The sequence below is a fragment of the Cryptomeria japonica genome, chromosome 7 (assembly GCF_030272615.1).
Source record: "Cryptomeria japonica chromosome 7, Sugi_1.0, whole genome shotgun sequence".
Taxonomy (NCBI): domain Eukaryota; kingdom Viridiplantae; phylum Streptophyta; class Pinopsida; order Cupressales; family Cupressaceae; genus Cryptomeria; species Cryptomeria japonica.
This window is the reverse complement of record NC_081411.1, coordinates 289591934-289619779: the sequence shown is the minus strand read 5'-3', so window position 1 is coordinate 289619779 and position 27846 is coordinate 289591934. Positions and strand designations below refer to the sequence as shown.

The 27846-nt window shown below is 36.5% G+C and overlaps 1 protein-coding gene across 5 annotated transcripts in view; it reads left to right on the top strand.

Moving 5' to 3' along the window:
• Positions 1-2589: 2589 nt before the first annotated feature.
• LOC131067292 (uncharacterized) overlaps positions 2590-27846 on the top strand; it is a 92989-nt gene continuing 67732 nt past the window's right edge. Inside the window, exons 1-4 of one of the 5 annotated variants that reach the window (XM_058002248.2) lie at positions 2592-3133; positions 3893-4082; positions 4900-5002; positions 18640-18752. In XM_058002248.2, coding sequence (XP_057858231.2) covers positions 3936-4082; positions 4900-5002; positions 18640-18752 — 363 coding nt within the window. In that variant the 5' untranslated portion in view covers positions 2592-3133; positions 3893-3935. Of the gene's footprint in view, positions 4083-4899; positions 5003-18639; positions 18753-27846 lie in introns of all 5 variants that reach the window. The other 4 variants (XM_058002249.2, XM_058002251.2, XM_058002250.2 and 1 more) reach the window with 4 other exon arrangements.

The window sequence follows — 27846 nt, the reverse complement described above, 5'->3', positions numbered from 1 at the left end:
GGAGAACATTTTTGGATAAATTTGGTCATGGATTCGTTCCGTGCAAGTGCTATGCTCGCATCTTTGTATAGTGGGAGATAAGTCACGCAGCGCTGCTTTTCTGACTTTTGTATTTTAACTTTTGACAGAGTATGTTGTATTTCATAATGCGTCGTCTCATACAAGAATTTATGTTGAGGCTGTATTATTTCAACTTTCTTTTTCTGCCCATACATGGTTTGATTTGTTTTATTTTTTCTCTTTTCTCCTTATATTCATGCATATCATTGGAAAAGGAATAAGCGTGTGAAGCATCATAATATTTATAGCTAATTTTGTGTATTTATAGATTTTAAATGATAAATTGAATTTTGATGATTTTTGTTGTTGTATGTATATGAGGTTTAATTATTTAAAGCTATTATTTTGGTTTTTGGCAGTAAAGATTCATGCTGTGGGATTTGTTATGCATGCAAGGGTCAAAAAGTACACATTTCAATGTGTCGCACAAAACCTACTTAAAGATGTCCCAAAACCGTGCACTTAAAATTGCTAATGCTTATGCACAAATGCTCTAGTAGTTGTGTGCTATGCGTATCAATAAAGATGCAAAAATGGTCAATTATGCACAAATGCTCTAGTAGTTGTGTGCTATGCGTATCAATAAAGGTGTAAAAATGGCCAATTATGATCTAAAAATGCTAAAAAATGAGTGACTCTTGATACATGTGAAATTTATTAATGAAATTTTAGCTGTTTCTGGTTTCTTTAAAGTTAGTAATTAGGAGGTTGGGTGTGCAAGGAGTGAATGATTATTGGAACATGAACGCTAATTGTGTTCTTCCCCTAATTAAAGTGCTAAACAAATGAACAAGAAAGAATGATCATGGAGGTACTCAAAGGGCACCTAAAATTTGTTAACGGTAGTAATAAAAGGAGAAACAGTATATGCTTAGGTTTTTATTTTTTTATACTGAGTAAAGTAAATTATATATATAATATAATAGAGAAAGTTATAAAAGTAGCGAAAGAAATATGTTAAGGTGTGCAAATTTTCGAATGTTAAAGATGTAGTTTTATTTGAGAGAGTTTGAAATGCATTCAATATGATTTAGATTTTAAGATTTTATCTAAAAAGTGTTGTGCAAATTTTTAAATACTAAAGCTGTAGATTTATTTGAGAGAGTTTGGAATGCATTCAATAGGATTTGGACTTTATGTAAAAAATATTGTATGATATTTTTAATAGGAAATTTACATAATTTTAGACAATTCTAATGAATATAGTCAATTAAGTAGACTTATAGACATGAGAATTGTATGAACAAGTAAAGTGTGAATCATATGAATAAGTAATGTGTCTTGATTACAAACTCTTCTTAATTTATATATATTGAAAATTGTAAAGGTATGCTAATAGAGTTTTTTTCAATTAAAAATTTAGATATGTTAATTCTTATAATTAAATAAAGTTGTTTAAAGGCTGATTTATGTGTATTTAATGAGTGCCAATATTAACAATTATTATTATTTTTAATTAATACCCTCACCCCACCCCCAATACCTCCTATTCTCCCCTAAAAAACAAAACAAAAAACAATCAAACACTATTTTGTTGGGTATCAATTATAACATATAAAAATTATTCAAAGATTTTTACATTATGCAATAGAAAAATTAAAGTGATATAATTAAATACAAAATCATAATAATATAGACCTATTATTAAAAAACATAAATATTACAATTAGCCAAAATATATCAAGATCTTCAAATTTATTATAGAATTATGTGAGTCAATATACAAATGGATATAATGATATGTGATTTAAGATACTATTAGATATGTTTTTACTTTAGTAATTTGAATGGGTTAATGAGGTGAGAGTTTGATGTAAACTGTCTTACAATACAATGAAATCTTGGAAAAATTGCAAGCTAAGTTAGATCTGATATAAAAGCTTGAAGAACAAAATAGTTATTTTCAAGTTAATTGCTAACAACTCCATTCTAATAAGAATTACATTCACATCTTAAAATTATTGTTTTGGAAATTTGTCCAATCTTGCAAAGTCATACATCATAATGTTGCGAAAAATTTGTTGGCATATGTTATAGAGCATATCATATGATATCAACTTTGTCACCATCATCTCATTTTATTTATGTTTAGTCAACTACTAATAAGTGAAAGAGATAGACTCAATAATTAAAGTGTTAAAGTGAATCCAACACTTACCAAGATTTGTGATATTACAGAGCTATTTTTTTTTATCAAATTTATAAATATAATTTTCATTATTAATAATTACATAAAAATACTCTTAAATATAATAGAAACCAACTAATAGTATATAAATATATTAAAATAATCATTTACAAATTATAAAGAAGTTTTCTATTAATGGTTTCCGTTGATTGACTTTTTATTGAATAAATAACAAACTGAATAATAAAAGAACTCATTGAAAAAATTTAGAATATTACTTTAATATCCTTTTTAGCTTTTAAAATTTAAAAGTAAAATGGAGCTGATTTATTATAATAACGTTTAAATAAAGTCAAAACTGCATTATTATTAGTTTATTCCATTAGAGAAATTTAATTAAAGATGGAATGTTTAGTTTCTATATGGCGAAGATAAATGCTGCATGAGTGTGCATGGTCCAGGTTTCGAACCTCACCGATGCGTGCATATCTTTTGCCAACCAGAAAGCCCGCAATTTATTTGGCCATTTTTAAAAAGGGTTGGGATTGAGCTTGAATACGGCATAGATGTACCTGTGTCAAATAACCGTATAATCTGTATCAATCGGAGCCATTATTTCCTTCGATCCGGCAGATATACTACAGATTTCTTAATCATCGTTTGCAATTGCAAGGATCCTTTAAACCCTAGCAAAAAAAAGAGATTCCTTTGTAGCTTAGCCTAAAGGCTTGAAATTAGCTTTATTTTGGCTGTCGATTTTATTGCTTATGATGGTAGCATCATCATTTCAGATGCTCGAGGTTTTGACTTTTTGGCCTGAAATTTCATCTACAATGTCGAAATGATGACCTCTGTTAAAAAATTAAGAAAGTAGATACATCTGTAAGAAAGCGGCCACGAGCTTCAATCATTTCTTCCATAGTCCTGTAGCGCTTTGTCATAAAAGTATTATGAGCTTCCTAAACCGTCCTGCCTTTCTTTAAGCTTCTCGATCTTCCATTTTTTTCTGTTTAAATTCTCTGAATTATGATGAATTTTTTGATAAGATGAGAAAAATAGGGCAATGTATGCCTTTGTGTGCTTCCTTCGGATTAACTGAGGGGGTGAGAATACTTCATCTTCATGTTCATCTGTAATATTGATTCTTTACCATGAATTTCATCTTACATTTTTTCTTTGTCTTTTCGTGAAGACTTTTTGCACCAAGATAGTATAAAATCACTACATGCCATTAAAATTATACGTCATTAAGCTAAACCATAGAAGTACACGCTATAAATATATGGAACCTGTATGTAGGTTGTTAACCTGTTATAGACACAGATTCAGTTCAGATCTACTTAGCTGGGAAGAAAATAAGAACAATTTATATGGTTGTTGAGATCCATTTAACATTTGTCCTGCCTGAAACGGAGAGGAATTAGCAACACCAAGCTACATTAATTTGCTTCTAAGTTATTCGTTATTAAATTCCCCATTGCTGAACACCATCCAATTTTGTCTTTCCACAATTCAATGCCTGCTCATTCTGGCGAAAACCGCTAGTGGTTTTGAGTCACGTCTTGTGACATATCTCAGTAGTTAAGGCTTTCGTTCCCTATAATACTCTTAACTAGTTATTTTCAAGACGCCTGAGATCCTTTAGTATAATAATTTATTATAGAATTCTTTTTCCGGTGTTCAGAAGTTTTTTTGGGTGTGCAGAGACAATAATTTATTACCATAATTATATTACTATTTTTGAGATATGACCACTGGCAATTTGAGGAAAAGAGTGTGGCATGGGGGAGGAAAATTTGAGCGGCTTGATTCATCAGATGACTCTGATGGCATAAATGAATCCCTTCTCAACCACAACCACAAATTAGCTGACAGCTCTGGAAGGTGCTTAGATGTAAGTCCCTGCATTTGTAGTGCTTTGAATTTTTTTTCTGCAGAATATGGATTTTTTCCCTATACATTAGTTTTATCCACAGTGCATCATTGTGTAATATCAGTTTGCAGGAATCAGTAGCATTGACATCGAGGCAGTCTTCATGATCCATATCTATGAGTACTACTGTACTAGTTTAATTGAACTCATCTCTTGTGAGCACGAATTATCTATTTAGAACTCATTTCATGTAGGTGATGTTCATAGTCATGAAATACTGAGAATTTCTAAGAGGTCAGTCATCCCAGTACACTCTGACTCAAGGGGTTTAACAATAGATTTCATTTTTCCCTTATAGATCTGTTTATTACTATCCCACAAATATATAGGGATCTTTAGAAAAACTGGTAATTCTTGAACACACTAAGAAAGTTATAAGGTACGGAGATGTCATGTAAATCGACGATTTAAAAGTAAGCTGTGGTCAATAGGACACATAGCTAATGACACTCTCAAAAACTGCTAGAATTTCAAAAATATTGATAATGTAATATTCTTGGCGTAATTCATCAAATGTAATCCAATATGTGAATCTGAATTCAGTATCTTCTCTGATGGGAGATGTATCATTGACATGAAAATCTCTATTCCATGCATATCTTTCTCTCAGTTTAAGTTTTTCCTGGTTGTGGGAATCTTTAAATAACTCAAGAGTTGGTTGCACTTGACATCACTCGATCAACTTGCTTTTTCATCTTACCAAGCAAGGTTTTCTATGTGTTCTTTTGTAGTAAAATGATTTTTTATAAGTTCAAGTATTCTCATATTCCATTTGCAGGTTGACGACGATGAAAGATACTGGCGAGAAAGAGAAAGAAATGCAGAACTGGCATGGACCCGGAATTTCTCTCACTTGTTAACACAATGGGGTCAATGTTTCAGTAAGTGCTTCCAGTTTGTTATTAAATATGGTTGGGCCTTAATACAAGTTATATTTCTAGTTTATGGCTTTTTTCTTGTATCAGTTGGATTTAAATAAATATTTGGCCTGCATCTATGAAGCAATTCCTATAAGAACCTCTTTCTCTTAGCTTGGTAAATGTTAGGAAATGTTATTAGTCAGCTTTAATGAAGTGTGGGATAGAGTTTGGACCACTTAAGACCTTCACACTTGGGCCACCTTAATGTAATGAGGGGAATTTGATCCATATGAATACCATTACCAATTTAACATTACAATAGAACCCCTTGGATTCCATGGACTGCATTTGTTATTTTTTTGCAATTCAATGAAATTCTAACAAAATAGACTAGAGTGCAACTGAGAAAGTTTGCTACTATTCTATCTGAAAGCAAAGCTTATCTGGTATTTGACAATGAACTGAGATGGTATTACACTTTTTGTATTTCTTTTGCATTGAAAACCAGAAATTATGGATATAAAAATGTTGTACAGAACCTCATATTAGATTGAAAATAACTTATATATTTTTACATTTATTGTTTTTACATTTTTTTTGCCAAGTCAAGCAAGTGTTGTTGGGTCCCAAAATCGTAGTTCTAAAATTCTAGAGTAATAACCTGTCCTCAAGGCCAAGGAGTTGTCTTTAAGAGGATAGGACAAGGTCTCATCAATAGATCATCAATGATTAAAGGCCAATTTCTATGAGTGCGTATTCTCTCCTTCATTTTTGGCCTCGCTTAACCCAGCCAGGTGTTCCTAGAGCTATCCTTAATAGGGCATCCAATCAAGTAAGATGAATCATGATTTAAACACGAACAGTTATACCCAACACATGTTTGAACTCTATATTTGTCACTAGGCTAGAGACTAACTAGCTGCCTATAAAACCTCTTATTAATTTAATAACTGTAACAGTGCATATGCGCCTATTGATGACAGCAGTTTTGTTTCTTCACAAGTGAATCCGCTTAACATTTCATACTCTAGTGTAAGGTGTGGGCATGCATGGTATGATTCCTGAATAATCTTATTTGTTTGAGGTTTTTTAGAATGTTCCTTGAGTTATAATACTAAACCGCAACAACAGGTAAGAGTAGTCTACTCCTCTACTAGGACAAAGGAATGATTAAATCAAAGATGTTTGGCTTCTCATCAGACAAACCAATGCTTACTCCGTTGGTCAAAGGAGTCATGACCTGCAAGGAAAAGGGAAATACACTTGCTAAGTGTAAATGGAACCAAATGTGCATATGCAAATAAGTCAAAGATAACACTTAATGCAAATTGACATACTCAATAATCCATCCTAATACTACAAGAACCCACGTGGAACAAACAAGAGACCATCATTAAAGATTTGGAATGAATTAGAAGTTAGTCACACATGCATCTAACCCCTATTGCATTCATACTAATAAATCGGGCAAGAGAGGATTGATTACTAGGCTCAAGCATCCACCTAAATAATTACAAACTGCCATGGAGACACACCACTTACATGCATTGTGTTCATTAAATACCCTTCTTGTGATTTACAAAATGTATCCTCTCCCCTTGACTAGACCTTCATCCCCAAATGCCCTAGAACAATCTTGAGACACTTTAGTCAAGAAATTGGCTCAATGACCAACCCTTGTTACATTTTTCATTCTTGCATTTATAGCATTATAATTACATGCATTTTGGCAACTTGTTGAGGTCGCAAGCTTCTTCTACTAGTCAAACATTTATTGCATCCAGACATCCCTTTGTGATAAAATAGGCCTTGGATTTGGTGCTTGACAATCTAGGACAATTGGAAAATCCTTCTCACATTTAGAGAGTAGCTTAGGATCTATTTGTAATTGGGCAATGGCTAGGGTTTGCATTATGATGCTTAGTCACCCATACGCGTTTTTAGCCCCTTCACATGGCCTTGTGTGGATCTATGCCTTTGATGAGCTTAATGTCATTTTGGCAGGATTTCAGTATGTACATGTCCTTTGCAATCAATTTCGGTCATAAATGACATCCTTGGAGTAGTAGCGGAGGTAGGTAGGGTTTCTAGCTTGAACATTGGGATTCCATGTTTCCTCATGCTTGAAAAATGTGCTTTGGTTAAAATGCCTTAGAAGTGTGATGAATGGAGTTTTAGGATGGTGTGTGCCTAGATGCAAGAAGGATAGGAGGAATTGGAGTCAAAGACATAAGACATTGAATGAATGTTTTCTTTAGGTAGGATGGCAATCTGAATCTCAAGAATTTGAAAAAAAGGTGTAAGAGGAGTGGTGATGTAGGAGATTGCATAGCCACTACCACTATGGAAGAGGGAACGTGGTAGGAGAATCTTAGGGCATCAACAAGAGGAAATAGTGAAGGGGAGTGGGGATTAAGAATGGAGGATGCCAACTACTATGGGAATAAGTGCAAAGAGGAATAGGGAATCCTAGAAGCCCAAAAGAAGAGTGAGAATGAAATGGTGGGGCTCAAGAATCGAGCTCACTAAGTGTCAAATGAACTTTTGGGAAGAAGGGATGCGAGAGATTGAAAACTTGGAATAGAAGGAAAAAGGAATGAGGTCTGGTTTTGGGAATACCAAGTGTCTGACACATTTTTGGGAAGGGGGGACAAGGAAATCCAAAAGCTCAATGTTAGAAAGAAATGGAGCAAGGGAAAGAAGGGGTTAACAAAATTTGGGGTTTGGGGAAAACTTATAGCATAATACATACCTTCTGGGTAAGGCAATAAGGGTAAGCCTACAAGTCTAGATTTGACTAATGAGAAAGAAAGAAAGAAGAAAACAAGTGTGCGGAAATGATGTTGGGGAGACAAGTAGGTAAACTCCTAGAAGCCCAAGATCTTGGGACTTAGAGGAAAATAGATTTTAGGGTTTGGGGATTGGGGATGTGGGACGCAACATGATTATGAAGCATGATGGTAGGAGCAAACCGAAAGCCCGAGAATGAAAACAAAAGAAGTAGGTGATAAGTAGGGATCACAAAAAGTACATGACAAGACACCTACTTAACAAGAATTCCAAAAGCTTGACAAAGTATATAAATAGACACAAACACCCCTAATGCATAGATTTTTCTACACTTTGAGACATTTAGGCATGTGAAAAGTATGAAGGGAGGCAACGCATTTCTACAAGCACATGTTTGACCAAGGGGCCTATTGATGTGCTTTTTAGGCACATGCGAACACAGAATAAAATACCATAAGTATCTTTTCCCTTTGAACAAAATCTCTTGGATGCTGAAGATTTAGCTTAAGGATCATATATGCAGGATCACTACGTGTGGATAAGCTTAGTTGGTCGTTGTGATTGTTGTTTCATCAAGGGGCATTTATGATTCGAAAAGATCTCATGAAGTAATTGGGAGATGGCATGCGATGGGATTTTCTCCTAAGACTACTAAATGATTACCCAAAAAAATGGCAAAAGATGAGGGTTTAGAGGAATTCTAAGCTATTCTAAAATGAATGAATGAAGAAATTGACACAAGTGAAACCCAACTAGTTATAGCTTTGCCATACACAAACAACTCCACTTGAAGTAGTGCAATCTTCTAAGGATGTTTGAAGATTTTCAAATCACTACTAACCATAGACACCATCAATTGAATGCATATCAATGATTAAGCAATAATCGAACTTAACACTTTAAAATGTTCCAGTTGACCACACAAGGCTTGCTTACAATCAACAAGAAAGCTAGTGGTATGGATAACGAGCTTCACAATATATCAAATGCAACATTCCATCATGTAATCTAATGCTTAAAACTAACATAAAAGATTGACTTGAGATGACAAAAGAACCATGCACTAAGCTTCAAGGATTGAGCAAAAACACCATAACTTCAATGTTTCATTAATCCAATAGCCAAACAACAACAATTCTTCAAGTGTTTCTCTTGCCAATATTCTAGCATTATTACTCTCTCTTCTACTCTATTGCTATTACTAACATCATTAACATTGCTATTATTATTAACCTCTTCAAATGAAATGAGTGGAGCTTATATAGGACTCCCAAATATAATGAAGGGCCGAGATCGAATGAAGATCAAGGGCCAAGATCTTGCCACCTAAACCCTAATTAGGGTTTAATACAAATGAAAACCCTATCAAGATAATCACCATCATGAATCAACCAATAAGAAGACAACATGTGCTGACACGGAAATTGAGGAAGCATCCTCCAATAGGGAAATGAAATGCCAAGTGGACTCATAACAAACTTTCTTCTAGAATTTTGTTTCCTTTCTCCTTCTCCTTTCTGGCATATTCAATGAATCTGGACGTCATGCTTTCCACTTCAGAAATTGGAATCTCAGGTAGATTCTTCATACGTTCTTCTAGGTGGATTACTTCATCAAAAGCTGCAAGAAGCGTGACCTCTCATCCATGCTCAAGTTCTTTTGTCTTATCAATAAGGAACATAGTGGCATGCATAAGATCTAACTGTTTTTTTGTGATCGGTCCACCTTCTCCTTGAAAGATAACTTTTATCTTGCCCTCCAGTTCATGAATATCCACATCTATTTCAATTTACGCCCTTTTGTCAAGAATGATGCATATCACCTCAATTATCTTGTCATGAAAAGGATGAACAGTATCTTCGACTTGACTACATTTGTTACTCACATCTTCAAAAAGGAGTTTCTTCATTTGAAGCAATGTCGACCATTGTAACAGATTAGGAGTTGATTCTTTTCTGATTACCCCTTCTTGTGCCAATATTTGTCTAGGTGCTTTCCTTATTGCTTGCAATACTGGAATGGTGACGTCCTTAGCATGAGTGAAGGCATCAATTGTCACCATGAGGTTATGAACTATCTCAAGAACTCGAATGGCTCTACCAAGTATTTTCATCATATTTCTTACAAACTCATTAGCCATTGTGAAGGATTTGCTGATCCATGCATCTAGAAGTTGTGCTTAGTTCCTCATTTATTCCATATGATCAACTGACTCTGCAGGAAGCAAGGGAGGTGGTGTGGCTGCTGGACTTTGATGTGTCAATGGTTGCTGAAATTGTTGAACATAGTTCCTCCATGCATTCACCTCCTTTTCTAACCTTTTGTCCTTCTCTATTTCGGCCTTTAGCTTCTCATTGACCGCCTTTACTAAGTCGGTTGCTTCCTCCATGGCTTGCTTAGAAGTGAGTGGACCTAAGTCAATGTCTCCAAATCATATTCTTCTGCCATAATCTCATCTTCATATTTATCTATTGCTGGAGTGGCAATCTGTATCTTTATAGAGCCTACATCATCTTTTATTATTTTAGACATCTTTGGAGCTTTCCTTCTCTCAATGACTTCTTGAGGTCTGCGTAGAAGACTTTCTAAATCAAATGCTTGTTGTTGTTCTTCTTCTATTACTTCTTTGGTAAGCCTCTCTTTGAGCCATTCGGGAATAGAAGATCTTCCTTCTTTTACTTGCACTTCATCGGGCAATAGTTCATTCCTGGGAGGGGAAGTTACTTCATTATTGTTTCCTTGTTCTTCATCGTCACAAATCTGGATATGAAGGGCTGGATTTGATGATTCTTGAGGCATTTTTTCTTTATCTTGCCTATCATTCTTGTCATTTTGTATTGTAGACTCTATCGATTCATCTACTTCGTGGACCATACCTTCATCCATTCTTTGATCTTCGCCTTGATTTTCTTTCTCGTGTCTAGAAGAAGCACTAGGAGACTGATCAGAATTTGTCTTTTGCTTCTTCTCGGAAGTCTCCTCCTTTCCTTGTTCATTCTTCCTTTTTGATCCTTTGGAATGAGAGGTGTTTTCACTGACACTTGCCCTTTCTTCTTCTTTTGTCCTTGTCTCCAAATTGAATGTCATTGTCACATCTTGCTCCTTCAATTTCTGATGTTGAATATCTACCCATCTCCGTGTGCAAGTTAAAACTTGATTCATCAATTCTCTCAAATCTGTGACTTCCTTTTCATCCCAATCAATCTTTATTTCTTTATCTTCCTTCTCATAGGTGGATTGGATATATTGGCCACTCTATAGATTTTGCATTTCCCGATGAGATCAAGGGGCAGCTGGGAGTGCATCTTTTTCTTTATCTCGAAGTCATCTTGTGTATTCATCCAAAAGTCTTCTACTTGAAACACATGCCTATGCTTCCTTCTAGCCATTTCTTCTACATTGCCATAGGGATCAAAGTTATCTCTAGAAGCAAATGGTGTAAACAAATAGATAGATAACTCTGGCTCGACACTTTCAGCTATTTGAAGGGAAGGACAAACTTCTATTGAATTCCCAAGTGAAATGGAATTAGTGATGATATGTTAATTTTAGAATCAGACTGTTAAATTTAGATAGCAATGACAGAAAATCAACACAAAGAGCACACAGAACACAAGGGTACCCTGGAAAAACCTCCCTCTTGGAGGTGAAAAACCCAGCAACAAATTCTCAGTTTGTACTATGTCAAAATCAGTAGAAGTCTTACAACTTTGCTACACACCTAAAGCAATATAATCAATAGATAATAATCTGAATTAGAGCATATAGTGAGATGAACAACACTCAGACTTATCTGAAGGATTCCTGCTGTAGGTGATTGCTGATCAGACACAGAAGTGCAGATCCTTCGCTTGGCAGGAGGACAGATTGCTATGGTGATTCGCTAGACATGAATATGATTTATTGCATCAAAAGACACCTTCGCTATCCCTGAGAGAGAGTTCGCTGTCCTTGGATCAGGTCACTTGTTGAAGGTATAAGATCACTGCTTGCAGAAAGAATTCGCTAACCAAGAATGCTGCTCCAGGTTTGCTGATCAATGAAGCTGATCAATCACAGCCTCAAGGAGAAGTTCGCTGCCCCTATACATGCATTTCTTGCCCTAGATAATGCAGTCTTCAATCTTGAATGATGTCGCTGATGCAGAGGAACCAATTTGCTGATTACAGGATAGTAGTCGCTGATTGTTGAACAGATGTATTTGATACTTGCAAAAGACTTCAAATATATATGTGTCCAATTCACCTAGACACCTCAGGTCGGCCCTTTCAACTTGGCGCCAAAACATAGGGTTAAATTACAAGTTACAACTATAGGGTCGGACCAATATAAATTCTGAGTTACATGTGATAGGGTCTGCCCTATTTCCATTTACAAGCTACAATGCCCATTATAGGGTTGGACTCATTTACAAGTTACAATGCCCATTATAGGGTTGGATTCATTTACAAGTTACATTAATCATTATAGGGTTAGCCCTATTCACAAGTTACATCGCCCATTATAGGGCCAGACCAAATTACAAGTTACATAATGCGTTAGGGTCCAGCCCAGTACAAGTAATACTTATATTTGATCCGAACTAGCTATTATTTCAACAAATAGGTCCATGTTTGTACCTCAAGGATCTGGTACATGCTAACAATTGTCTTGCCACTTCGAGAAGTACTATCCTGTCTGTGGGATAATGTTGCAACATATAAGGAGGAGAAGGACATCCTTGGATCCTTATATAGGTGAATTTGGGAAATTGAATAAACCATGCACTATATTGTTTGACAAGTTCTTGTGCCTCCGGAGACAATCTTTGATGGATCCCACCTTGTAGAGTCCTAGTGATGTGCATCGTGAAAGTATCATTGACCAATCTATAGTGTTGTTTAGGTGGGTGGTGCAATATTTCATAAGAATCACAAACCCTTGTCTCTCCGGGCCCTCTTCCAACTCAGCCTCTATGTAGTAGCCTCGCATATTCATAACTCCTTGCTAGAGAATATATGATATATGAGCTCATTTGGAATGACTTGGTAGGAATCAACCTTCTCAATTGTACATCTAGGCAATTACTAATGATTCTTGCCCAATTAATCATCCCTTTCCCTTGAATAATTATTTGAATGAAGAAAAACATCCATTTGTCAAAACAAAAGGCTTGAGGAGCACCTATAACTCGACCAAGCAAGGTGATTAAATCCCTAAACTCTTCTTGAAAGCCAATTCAGTGTGGCCCATTAGGTATCTTGTTTAGATGGGGTCTACTCTTTTGCAACCAATCCCTATTGATGATTGATAGGCATGCATCAGGATCATCTTCATAAATCGATTTGGCTCCTTCTAGGCTTCTATAGATCATGTCCCTCTGTTCTGGTAGATGGAAGGCTTCACTTATGGCTCTTTCTGATAGGTAGGCAAGAACGGTTCCATCCTCAGCCACAATTGTCCTTGAGTGTGAATCATAGTGCTTGGCGCATTCGATCATCAATTCATGACATCTAATTGCAGGAGGGAAGCCGACTGCCTTGATGATGCTGCTCTCTATTATCCTCTTGGCTATAGGTGATGGTTTGCCAATGTATGGTGCCTCACGAAACTTCTTCACATTGAAGTTCCCAAGGTTTGTATCTCCAGTGTTGCTCCACCGGGACGTAATCTTGGTCTCCAAGTCATCACTCTTCTGATCTTCTTTGATGAGAGTCTGCCTTGAGGATGATCCGCTTGTCCTAGGCGCTGCCATGGTTTATCTATGAGAGATGCTTCAGTTAGGGTCTTGGTGAATTATCAATGCATTGAAATCTATGAACCGAACCTTGCATCTAAAATATGAAATCAATCACTATATGCATTAAGAGGGTTTAATTGGCTTTAACAAAATCATTACCAATCCTAAATCAGACCTGCTCCTGACCTTATATCAGTCTAAATGACACACTTACTTCTGATTTCAGAACTTTAACCTCAAAATCTGATTGTGACTGCTATCAATGATTCACTGTCTCCTTAATCTTTTGCTGCTCAAATGATGATTTTGCCTTCCAATCTGCTAAAATTTGCCCTTGTGAGAATGATGTTGCTGCTTCTTTGGGTAAATTCGCCTTGCTAATGATTGAATTCTCCTTCCTTAATGTACTTCGCTGTCTTGAATTTGGATTTCGCTGATTGCTGGAGAAGTTCGCTCAACCTGCTAACAAAATTCACTGATAGAGAAAGATAATGTTTTGGTTTGATGTTAAAATGATCTTGCGACTTAGGGTAGAGTTATGTCTTTTGGGATGCAAGGTCGACCTGGTTTAGTGTAAATAAAAATGTAAATTGTCCTTCTTGATGCTGGTCGACTTGATAAATCATACTCTCCCTTCTACCAATTCGAATTTTTGAATTAGTTTAGGCGCCCAAATGCTTGCCTTGTTGAATTTCGCTCTAGGTCTCTTGCAAGGTACACACAATTCGCTTAAGGTAGTGATTTCGCTCTATGCCCTTCCCAAGGACAAGACCTATAATTGAAGTTCGCTCATTGTCCTTGACAAGGACAGTACCTATATCAAAATTCGCTTGATGACCTTTGCAAGGTACGCGCTATCAGCAATTCGCTTTATGTCCTTTGGAAGGACAAGGTCAAGACAAGTGTTTCGCTCCATGTCCTTTCCAAGGACAGACCCTATATGATAAATTCGCCCTCTGTCCTTTGGAAGGACATGACCTATAATTGAGGTTCGCTCTATGTCTTTGGTAAGGACCAAACTTATAGTGCAGTTCCCTCTTTGTCCTTGGCAGGGACAGGACCTATAATGCAGATTTTGTTCTATGACCTTTCTAAGGACAGCTCCAAATGATCAAGTTCTCTCTTGGACTACGGTAAGGACAAGGCATAATTGTAAACAAAGTTCGCTCTAGGACATCAGCAAGGACAAGGCAAGATTCTAATTTCGCCCCACGTCCTTTGGAAGGACAAGACCTATATGGCAATTTTCGCTCCAAGACCTCTCTAAGGACAAGCTTCAAAAATGGAATTCACTCTATGTCTTTAAGGAGGACAGGCCCTATCAAAACTCGCTCCAAGGCCTTTCCAAGGACAAGGTCTAAAAAAAAAAAAAAATTCATTCCAAGTTGATGCTACATACATGATTAAGTGAAGTAGTTCGCTCAATGTCCTTTCCAAGGACAAGACCCAAAACATAATTCACTCACCGTCCTTTGGAAGGACAAGATCACTATATATAAAAATCGCTCAATGTCCTTTCCAAGGACAGGACCTAAATGACAAGACTTGGCAGTTCACCTTTGGATCTTTACAAGGATATGACTTGAAACTCACCACTTCCTTTTACCTCATCGATTTGCAAGCATCATCAATTCAGCCCTTAAGAACATCTATAGAGGAAATTCGCTCTGTGACCTTTGGAAGGATGAGACCTAAAACAAAAATCTCGCTCTAGGGCTTGAGCAAGGTACGGGTCAAGGCATTTAAGCAAATTTCAGTCCAATGACGGCTTTTGATGGAAGCTTGGTTCTCAAATTGGGGCAATGTAGGCGACTTTATGACTAACTCTTGATTTGACTCTTTCACCTAACTTTGGTCGACTTGCTCAATCTTTGAATCCTGATGCTTGATAATCTATTCCACTCATTGGAAAAGAGCATAGAGAGACTACTCCTAGAGAGGGCAAAACCTAAAAAAAGGGGGGTCCCCATCTTGATGGGGTGATGTGTGATGTGGTCACAACAGGGCCCATTGAAGGAATTATTAGATTATTATAGATGATGGGTAAAATAAGGCTAAGGCAACATAGGGAGCACCATACTTAACATAAATTTGCACTTGTTAATTTGACTCCCAACAAGGTTAAGGGCCCTTTTCTTAAGTAAATATATAGTAACAAAAAGAGTATCAGCCTCTTAATAGGGGTAATATTGTGCTTTAGACCTATGATTCAGGGAGCAAGAAATATGATCTAATCTATAGCTTACAAGTAAATTGAAAATTTCATGGCTACTTAATAACCCTTGAAAATCTCTAGAAGAGTCAACTCTTCTTAACATGTGAATGAAGAATTTGTGTTCTTGACTTAAATGCCTTTTGTTAAGGAGGGCTTCTTTTTTTACCACCTTGGTCCAATCATTTGTAGTTTCTAAAAGATTTTCCTTAGGCAGAGTAGCTAGCCTAGGATTGTAATAAGGGGGATTCTCAAAAGTGTTGGTTGAAGAATGAGACTCCCCAACCATTGAGGGGATGAATTCATTGGTTTAGCAAGAGGAGACTTATCCACCATTAGAGAGGAAGCCGATGAAGTTTTGAGAATAGACGAAGACTTATTCCCATAACAATCGTTGTCCTTATAATTGGAGTCCATCCATATGTACCTTTGCTCCACTCCTTTTGACTAGGTGGCTTTCCTTGAGTAAGCAGGGCATTGAGTCAAAGGAGCCACCTTTAGGCATTTGGTGGTGGCTAAATAGTCAGTGGTGAAATAGGATTTGCATCTGAAGGCAATTCTTTTGTAATCAAACTATTGAGTCCGTACCTTGTTTCCAAATTTTAATAAATTTCAGCCAATAATTTGTTTTATAGATCTAGATCCACAATTATCCTTGCCAAGGTGAAATGGCACATCATTTGACTCAGATTAAAGTTGGAGAAAAGGATTCCCAAAGATTTTCTAATAGAGAAAGACACTCTTCATTTCAAAACTGAAGTGAGAGGTTCAGTAACTCACCCAAATTGGGGACATACGGAAAGATTCTATTAGAGGATTAAAATGAGGGTGCCATAGCTTTATTCCTAAAAAAGCCTTGACCTAACATCAAAGGGCTTCCTTGATCAGGGCGAACTTGGATTTGCATTTGACCAAAAATCAGCCTTTTGCACAAGAGAAAAAAGGAATTCCGTTTTGACTGAGTGTTTCTAGTGTATAGTCATCCACTCATGTAGCTTAAGCTAAGTTGGGCCAAAAGTTTTGAAATTTACCGATTATGGTGTATTGCTTTAGTTTGTCTACAAATTCAGCAACATTTCCTCTAAACTTTAAAGTAGGCATTTGATCTAGGAGGGAGCCGTTAATAGCCAAGGTGTTTGAATTTGTATAGCTCACACCATTTGTGGGAGCCCTGTAAACCCAAGCATGATAGGGGCTAGAATTCTTCTCCAATGCTAACCTTAGAATCCTTTGTTGGGAGTTTTGTGGCAGCCCCAAAGGTGTAGTGATCTCTAAGCTCATAATTAACAATTTCAATGCTGTCATAAGAACTTTTCCTGGAAGCCACAGTGTGCCATTTAGAGTGTTTCAGCTCACTCAGTGAACCCTTGTCTTGTGAAAAACTGATCTACTACATATCCTTGGAGTTGTCACCCCTGAGTGGAGTGGGGGAAGTCTAAGAGATGGGGAGGCGAGGCCTTTTCATTGGAGGGGATAGCAAAAGTCCATCAGTAGAGATGGGAAGAAAAATAAGATTTCAGGAGCAACATTGTGGGAGTTTAGCATTTACATTATTTTAAGAAAAAAACTACTTATTCATTTTAATATTCTGCATGTTTGGTATAAAATTCATGACAAGAGTCAAAGGCCATGGCCCTGGTAACATGCGACATAGATATCCCAGTGTGTGTGTTGATACTTTTAATGGGAGAAACATATAGAACAAAACATTAATAACAATGAAACATACGTATGCAGCAATCCAAATTGTGCTTTAAGAGAAAATAAAACTAATATTAGATGATAAACTGCAGCAATGATTGAGAGCTTCAGCTTGTGCAGTAACACTTGTTATGGGAGCAACATTTGTTACATGATATTAGTAACATTCAATATAACTTTTACAGTAATCCAAATCTTTCTTGAATAATTGTAAATTATTATTAACATTCAATATAACTTTTACAGCAATCCAAATCTTTCTTGAATAATTGCAAATTGCAGTAATGAGTGAAATCTTGAGCAATGCTACGTCAGACAAAATGGATTCTATAGTAGTGTAACTGCATCTTGGAATATACAGATATACTAGTATGTGTGCAACACTAATTATGAGGAGAGCAAAATGCAGCACAGAGCATTAATAACAATGGAAGATTACTTTTTCAGAAAGTGAAATTGTGCTTGAAGAAAAACTAAGGATCATATCAGATGATAAACTGGACCAGTGAATGAAATATTCAGCAATGCTATGGCAATACAGGACGAACTCAACAAGAGTAACTGCATCATAGTATACATGGATATTCTAATGTCTGTGCACTAATACTTCTTCGAGGAGGCACACACAGCACTGAACATTAATAACAATTCCAAGATACTTACTTGATTCCATATTTAGATGATAAACTACAATAATGAATGAAATCTTCAGAAATGCTTTGGCAATATAGTATGTACTTTACAATGATTGAATGATCAAATGCATCTATTAGATAATTTAAAATGAATTTAGGAATGAGGGAGAATCATAACTAGGAAATTTGGGTTCCAGAACAAGAACCTCATTCTGTCACTGATAGTTTGTATCCAGATCTCCTAAGGGCTATATTCATATGTAATATAGCTGTACCCTAATTCAAAGAATCCCGTGTCCTACTTCAAAACAATGTACTTGTCTCCATATCCCACATCTCTAGGTAAGTACCCTTTAACACTGTATGTACTATGCTTGTTGAAATACTCTTATAGGAAGTTATAACTCAGGTTGGGACACATCATATCAAGCACATACACACAGAACATTTTGCTTTTATGTGTTTGTTAGCTAGTGGATACAGAAAATGGCTTTGATTTTGTGGGATCATGACACATATTAGACAGCTGAATGTGAGTCTTTTTGGTTGACATAATATATGTTCACATAATTATAAAGGGTTTATTGAATGGTGCCTGCAGCAACTGTTGTGATTGGCTCAGGATCATGGCTGGGAGCGTTTCTTCACCGTTCTTTGGGCAAACGTCAAGGGAGTGATGAAAAGGTCCCTGTTTACGATCTTAGTCCTCTACAGGTATGAATCTACTCTATTTAAACTTTACAAAAAATTTCAAATAAATCATTGCAAAGATACATGTGCTGGATGGTGCCTCTTTTGCTTACTTTGTGGACTCACACAACCTTGTAAATCTTGAGTCAGAGCGGGAGTTAATATTCTGAGTGTACTGTCATTGGAAGTTCTTATAGCGGAATATTGGTACTACTTTTGATAGAAAAACTTATTGAGAATAGAAGAATTTTCATCACCACAATTCCTAACAGAAGAGTGTCAAATCATTTACCATAAGTATTGAAATCTTGCACGATTTACCAAGTTTGAGAGAATTTGGCTTTAGTATCTGTTGATGTGTTTTTTAGGCACATGCGAACACAAAATAAAATACCCAAAAGTATCTTATCCTCTCTTGATCAAAGTCTCTCAAATGCTGAAGATTTTCTTAAGGATCACTTGAGATAACTCCAAGGTTCTTAATATGTTGGGTTACGACATGTGGATAAGCATAGTCAGTCGTTGTGATTGCTGTTTCTTCAAGGGGCCTTACGTACTCTTAGAATATGAATGCGTGATTTTTAAGGAATCGTTTTCAAATGATATGCAATGAAGCTCTTTCCTACTACTAATAGATTTTTATCAAAAATTGCAAAAGATTAGGGTTGAGAGATGCTAAACTATACCTAGGAATGCAAGGATGAAGGACGACTTTAGTGAAACTCAACTAGTCTTAGTTTTGCCATACAATAACAACTCCACTAAGGCTAACACAATCTTCTAAGGAGATCAAATGAATTTTCCAATTATTACCAATCATAAACACCATTAATTGAATGCATATCAATGATTAAATAACAATTGAACTTAAGCACATTTAAATATTCCAATTGACCACACAAGGCGAATTTGCAATCAACAAACTGCTAGTGGTATGGATTAGGAGTTTCACCATAAATCATACACAACATTCTATCATTCAATACTAACACTTGAAAAAAATTCTAAAGCTTAGATTGAGAAGATGAATAACCATGCATATGCTCCAAAGATTAAATAGAAAACACCACACTTCAATGTCTTTATTAATCCAACAACAAAGTAGCAACAATTGTTCAAGTCTTTCTCATCTTTCTCTCTATCTATCCCCGACAAAATGAAAAAAGGTAGCTTATATAGAGCTCCAAAATGAAATAGAGGGCCAAGATTGCCCTGAAATGAATGGCTGAAATTAATACCCTAATTAGGGTTAGTTGCAGCCAGTTAACTAATTACATAATCAACTAATAAAAATCTGGCATGTTTTTTGGCATGAACTTTGAGGAAATTTCCTCCAATGAGAAAATGAACACCACATGTAGCTCATAACAAACTTTCTTCTAGAAGCTCGTTTCCTTGGTCCTCTCTGATGGCGAATGCAATGAATCTGGTCATTATTGGGTTGAGCTCTTCCATGGACAAGTTAGGCAAATTATCAAGTTTGAACTCGATGTAATATCCCTTGCTGATGGTGCAAGGAAATAATGGAGTTTCGGCTCAAGGGATATTGTCAAGCAGTTGACAAACACGCTGAAACTCACAAATTGCTTAATGCAAATGAACAAGATGAATACAAACATCAAAATACACAAGGAATATTCTTCAAATCAGACTCTGCTAGATCATTGACATTTCGTCAAACATATGTCATACATACTTCAGACTTACAATTTAATAACCAGGTCTGTTACAATATGTTTCAGACTTAATTTCAGACCTTATTCCTCCTTACAATAGACTGCTTACAATGTCAAAACCATAGCCAACATTGGTTTACAAACGAAGCATGACTCATAATTTTCTGAGTATTAATGGCAGCAAGAATTCACATATATATTATTAAAAACTGATTGTAACAAAGGCCAAAGAGAACCTGAATGTAGCACCCTGCTGTGTAGATGAAGAAACAAGCAATATCGATGGTCTTTGTGCCTCCTTTGTGCCAAAATGAAGCCTTTACCAAAATCGCCCGTTGCTGCAATGGAGGTCTCAGAATTAACAATTTGACAGCTTCTGAGTCTTCCCCTTTTCACCAAGAATGATCGCTCACTCCCTCAAATCAATATGCTAGTGTCAAGAGCCAAATTCGATACCAATATGGACGCCTAGGAGCAATTTCGTGTGTCCCAGCAGTCTGATCAATTTATCTTCAGAATTGAATTTGGGTTTGATTCTTTCCTTCGAACCCCTTCAAAATACCCCCCAAGGGGTTTGCCTTTTATTGCCAACATTAGTGCTGCCCTCCTTTGTGTGATTGATGCTCCAATGATGGAATAAATATGGAATTGTGGGTTTTGATGGAGAAACCTGATTTGTCTCAGATCTGAAAAGAATGCCGAACTCTGATTATATACCCTTCAATATGCTCCTAGAGAGTTCACCTTGCTTCCTTTAACAAATGATGCACACTTGGATGTCAAAATAACCAATACCTGATGTACTTTCCAAGATCGTGATTTTTTCGTAATTGATGGAAGTCTGAAGATGCCTGCAATTAAATCTCAGATATGAACAGGTGCTAACAGCTTCTTGAGAGGATTGATGAAATCCTCAAGCATTTGCACGATCTTCAATCCCTTCTCAAAAATCGAACCTAAGCAAAGTTGGCCCTTGGCCACAAATTAAGCTCAAATAGGAAGATTGGAATATCTTCCTCTCAGCTGCAAATTTGTCTTCGAAAGAAGACTTCACAAATTAGGCGCTGATGTAGATTCCGTCACGAGTCCACTCCCAAGATGAAGAACTAGGGTTTCGTCCAGCCCTTTTATCAATCTGCTGAAGGTTTGCGTCCTCAGAGATTCAACTAATGCAAAGCGTCAGTCAGTTCATCAAATCCATAATCCAAATCTAATCTATCTCCCAACCGCTTATGTGTCGTGGCAAATTGATTCTGAGTACTTGCAGTAGTCATATTCCTGGAATTTGTGTTTCTGCTGTCTATAACTTTCAAAAGATGTCCAATCTACCCGACAGGTTGGTAGAATTTTGGCTCTGATACCACTATAATATCCCTTGCTGATGGTGCAATGAAATAATGGAGTTTGGGCTCAAGGGATATTGTCACACAGTTAACAAACACCCTGAAACTCACAAATTGCTTAATGCAAATGAACAAGATGAATACAAACATCAAAGTACACAAGGAATATACTTCAAATCAGACTTTGCTAGATCATTGACATTTCGTCAAACATATGTCATACATACTTCAGACTTACAATTTAATAACCAGGTCTGTTACAATATGTTTCAGACTTAATTTCAGACCTTATTCCTCCTTACAATAGTCTGCTTATCAATTGAATGATTGTCTGAAGACTACATGCCAACTGTTTATTGAAATGTCAGCTTGCTGTAGGTACATGTTTGTGTATTCAAATGAATGTAATAATGTCATGGATTAGTTGCATTATCATCTTAGGCGATTGTTCTTTCAATTAGAGTTGTTTGTTGGACATTCTATGATCCTAGACAAAACTGAAATTCTGAAACAACATATCAACAAGACATAAACTTTGTAACGGCAGGTTGGATGGTCAAATATTCCTTGTATTTTTAGTCATACCATTACAGGGGATATTAGAGTGGTATTTATTTGATAACTTTATAAATAATTAATTTAATATTATTAATTGAAATAATTAATCAAACTATCCATAAAATATATCAATAATTTGGACAACTTAATTAATTAAATTAATTAATTAATCCTTCTTCAAAATTGGGGACATTACACTCAATCACCTCCAATGTATCAGCACAAGTAGCAAAGACCCTTTGTCCTGTTTCCGAAACATTCCCATAAAGGCCATGAATGAACATACTCTAGTCAAAACAGCATCTGAGAAACTTGTGGTTGGCAAGAAGATAGATTTTATCTTATTATGTAATTCATCAATGCTAGAACCATCTTCATCCAGCATATCTTGAAGGAACATTTCTCTGGTTGAGATGATAAATTGTTCTTGAATTCCTTTAACTGTTATGCAATCATCCTTTGTCTTATCAATAGTTTCTTTCTAGTCACCAAAATGCAATACCACTTGTTGAAGTCATAATTTGCTTTTGCATCCATCACTCCATCAATTAGTGTAATTTTATACCCTAGGTTTGTTAATCAGATTTATATCCTTTGATTATGCCCTAGATTGTAATCAGATTTGTGGCAAAATAAGTTAACATTCAGTAAAATCAGAAATAAAGTAAGTAACCAGTAGACAAACACACATACCCTGGGAAAACCTCCAAGGAGGAAAAACCCAGCATTAAAGACCCACATGTCAGATTATATATTTTCCTCTTAAACCACAAGTACAATACTTAGCTTCTCTGTCAGATCTGATCCTTTTGTATAGCAGATCTGCACTTCTAAGTTCTCCAAGTCTGTACCAAAACAGCCTATGTCCTCTTGGACACTTTCGCACAAGTCTGGATAATTTCGCTTTCTTCCTTGTGAATTCGCACCTTATTAAGTAGAGCTATTTCACCTTTCTTGCAGAATGAATGAGTGTGTTTGACTTGCAAAGTGTCTCTTATTTATACGCACCTTTAACCTTAATTGCAAGTCGGCCTCCTTTAGATTTTGGCGCCAATATATTTATTATGTGGCGTGTGTATTTAGGATAGCGTGGAGACTGGGCTGGGCATAGATTATGGGTCACGTTACCCTAGGATAGGGCCCAGACCTAAAGGGGTTCAGATGTTGCCTTAAGGCAATCCGAACCCATACATAGCCCTAGTTACAAACAACACTCCCTCTTAACTAGGGAAGAGGAGAATACATAATCTGAACCTTTAAAGTTCCATCTAGCACACAAGCATAGAATGGATCTAGCACACAAGCATAGAATTACATCTTCCACCTAGCACACAAGCATAGGATGGTTCTAGGACACAAGCATAGAAAGTGTAATACACCAGTGGGTCTTTACATCATTACAATTATCCATCTAGCACACAAGCATAGATTGGATATAATTCATTCTTGCACACAAGCAAGGAATGATTCAAAGTGCTACAGATAGAGTCACTGAGATTGAAGCTCCCTCTCAATTAGGGTTCTGTTTTCCACAACACCAAGTCTGTCTCTGAAGTATTCGAACTTCACTCTGGATAAGGGTTTGGTAAGGATGTCTGCAATCTGTTCATCTGTGCTAATGTACTTTAGATGAATGACGCCTCTTTGCACCATATCCCGAATGAAATGATAGTGTGTTTCCACATGTTTGGACCGATCATGGAATACAAGATTTACTGACATCTTTATACAGCTTTGATTATTACAATGAATTGTGGTAGGACAACTAGCTTGACCAAATAGTCCAACAAGGAGCTTACGAAGCCACAATGCTTCTCTGGATGCAACAGATGCGGCAATGTACTCAACTTCTGCAGTGCTTAATGCTACCGAAGATTGCTTTCTACATGCCCAAGAGATCACTGCAGATACCTGAAGTACTTTTCCTGTCCTTGACACTTCCCCCCCAATCTGAATCTGAGTAGCCTTCCAAGAGGATTGAGGTATTAAGTGAATACTTTAGCCCATAGCCAATCGTGCCATGCAGGTATCTTAGAATGTGCTTGGCAGCAACCAGGTGAACAAGTTTAGGTAAGCTCATGAACTGATTGAGAGCATTCACAGCATAACAGATATCTAGCCTAGTATTGACTAGGTACATCAGGGAGCCAATCAACTGCCTGTACTCAGATGGATCTGCAAAACCAGAGTTAGCTGCAGAAACACTTAACTTCTTTAAGTTAGATTCCATAGGAGTATGCATAGGTTTACAATCTATCATCCTAAATCTTTTCAAAATATCAATAAGTATATTTTCCTTGACTTAGAAAAATTTCATTGGATCTTTGCCATACTTCTAACCCTAGGAAGTAATGCATTAAACCTAAGTCCTTCATTTCAAATTCTGAGGCTAATTCCTTCTTACATCTTATGATTAATTTACTTTCACCAATGAGAAATAAATCATCCACATACAGAACTAAAATAAGCATCTCACCATTATAAACTTTCAAGTAAATATTAGCATCATCATCATTCTTGCAAAATCCTAAGTTTAGTAAGTACTTATCAATTCTTTCATACCAAGCACGAGGAGCCTGTTTGAGCCCATATAAGGCTTTCTTCAACCTGCAAACATGAGAATCTCTTTTATGGATTACATAACCTTCTAGTTGCTCAATATAGACTTCCTCTTCAATGACTCCATTGAGGAAGGTTGTCTTAACGTCCATTTGGTGCAGCTCCCAACCTTTGGCTGCAGCAATAGCTATTATAGATCCAATAGAAGTATATCTAGCAACAAGGGAAAAGGTTTCTTCATAATCTATTCCTTCTTTTTGACAAAAACCACGAGCTACAAACCTAGCTTTATATTTTTCAATACTACCATTAGCATTATGTTTAATTTTAAACAACCATTTAGAGGAAACAACAGACTTACCTTTGGGTCTGGATACAATGTCCTAGACATCATTTTTGATCATAGACCCATACTCTTCATCCATGGCTAATTTCCAAGCATGATGGGACATAGCTTCTTCGACATTGTGAGGTTCAGACTCAATGATATTGCACATCACAGAGATGTAGTTGGCGTGATTTTGGAGTTTCTTGCTATCTCTAAAGGTTCCTCTGGGAGCAGCAAATCCTTCAGCATCTTGAATCGTGTTTCTAACCCAAAGTGGTCTCTTCTTGCAGACCACAATATCTTGAGGTATATCAGTAGAGTGCATAGGTTTTGATGGGTCATTTTGAACTTCCTGATCTGTAAGGTCAGTAGACTCCTCCTGTATCTTAGGGTTAGCATCAACTATTGAATCTTGATTTTCAATCATCATATCATTATTGTTGGTTAATGAACCTTTAGATCCTTTGAAAGCAATATCTTCTTCAAAAGTTACATCTCTGCTTACCTCAACATACCTTTGACCTGGAATGTAGATTCTGAAGGCTTTGGAAGATTCGCTGTAACCCACTAAGATGCCTTTCTTTCCAGATGGATCCAACTTGTTTCGTTTTTCTTTAGGCACATGAACATACACCGGGCTCCCGAGTATCCTTAAGTGACTGATGTCAGGTTTGATTCTTGTAAAGGCTTCTTCAAGAGTCACATCCTTTAGGGCGCGATGAGGACATCTATTCTGAATGTAAACTGCTGTTTTGGATGCTTCCGCCCATAGAAAAGGTTGCAGATCTTGATCATGGATCATGGCCCTTGCAGCTTCAACAATGGTCCTATTCTTTCTTTCAGCAACTCCATTTTGCTGAGGATTGTAGGGAACGCAGAACTCCCTCTTAATTCCCGCTTTAACACAAAAGTCATAGAAACTACTTGAGATGTATTCACCTCCATTGTCAGACCTCAAACTTTTAATTTGATTTCCTGTAGTATTTTCAACTAAGGTTTTGAATTCTTTAAATCTGTTTAGGACTTCTTCAGACTCTTTAGATTTAAGAAAATAGATCCTTGTTTTCCTAGAGAAATCATCTATGAAGATAACATAATATAGGAAACCGCTAAGAGATGCTACAGACATAGGACCACATAAATTTGAATGAATAAGTTCTAACCTTTCTTTAGCCCTACTGTCGCTTTTATGAAAGGGATTCTTTACATTCTTACCCATTGCACAACCTTTACAAGCATCATCATGAGATAAACTGAGTTTAGGCATACCTTTAACCATTTTACCGAGAGTGGGAAGAGCTTGGAAGTGTAAGTGACCCAATCTTCTATGCCATAGTTCGCATGATTTAGGGGTCTCATGAATGAGAGCTTGAATTGGATTAGCTGCAAGCTTATATAAACTATCACATCTATTTCCAATAATACGAGCAGATTTGAAATTAGATTTCTTAGGCCAAGCGAGTACTTTCCCTTTAGAAAATGCTATTTGCAAACCCTTATCTTCTAAGGCAGAAATGGAAATCAGATTTCTTTTAATACCAGGTACAAAGAGAATATCACAGAGTTGTAAGGAAATACCAGAATGTAGTTTTAAAGAGGTAGTGCCAGAACCTTTTACCGAGTATCGAGCATCATCACTGATTACTACATGAAGGTTGGTGTCTTTTTCAATCAGATCTGAGAGATGCTCTCGAAATCCTGAGATGTGTCTAGAGGCACCACTGTCAAGTATCCACGTATTGCTGTCCGTAGGAACACTGCTGGATAGAGCAGAGATAAGAAGATAATCTTCACTTTGTTCGGCAACTTCATTTAAGTTGGCTTCCCTTTCCTTTGGGTCATTCTGACAATCTCTGGCATAGCGACCATACTTATCACATCTGAAGCAACGAATGTGAGAGGAATCTCTTGACTTTTTCCTTGGATCATAGGATGAGGATCTAAAATCTTTGCTTCTCTTTTCTTTTTTCCAATGTCCACCTTTCCTAGATTTAGCCAAGAGAACATGATTATCTTTGTGAGAGTTCTTGAGTTTTCCTCTTACCTCAATTTGAGATTCCTCTTTAATGCAATCAGATTGAAGACGTTCAAAGTTGGGACGATCGGCTCTTCCACCAATGCTATGAATGAATGGTTCCCATTCATCAGGTAGACCATTTAATGCAATCATAACAAGATCTTTATCCGAGATTTGGCAATCAAGAGTGCTTAGCTTGTCCCTTAGTTCATTAATCTTGATGAAGTAGGCTATGATTGAGTCTTCTTCTTTCATTTTCATGTGAAGAAGCTGCTGTCTTAGAGCAAGGGCACTGCTGAGGTTGTTGACCTCATACATCCCTTTCAAGTGTTTGATCATTTCCCTGGCAGACACGAACTTTGATATGACAGTGACAAGATGATTCTTGACGGACTCAATTATGATCCTTCTAGCCTTGAGTGAATCTTTCTTGAACTGTTTCAGCTCTTTAGCATCATCTGGAGGAGACAAACTTTCTTCTTCTACAAATTTCAACAGATCATTCTCTTCAAGGATCAATAGAATACGGACTTTCCAAGCAGCAAAATCAATGGCTCCCTCAAGTCTATCTTCAGCCTTCAAACCTGACATTTTAATCTGAAAACAAACAACAACTATATACAACAATTGATTTGCT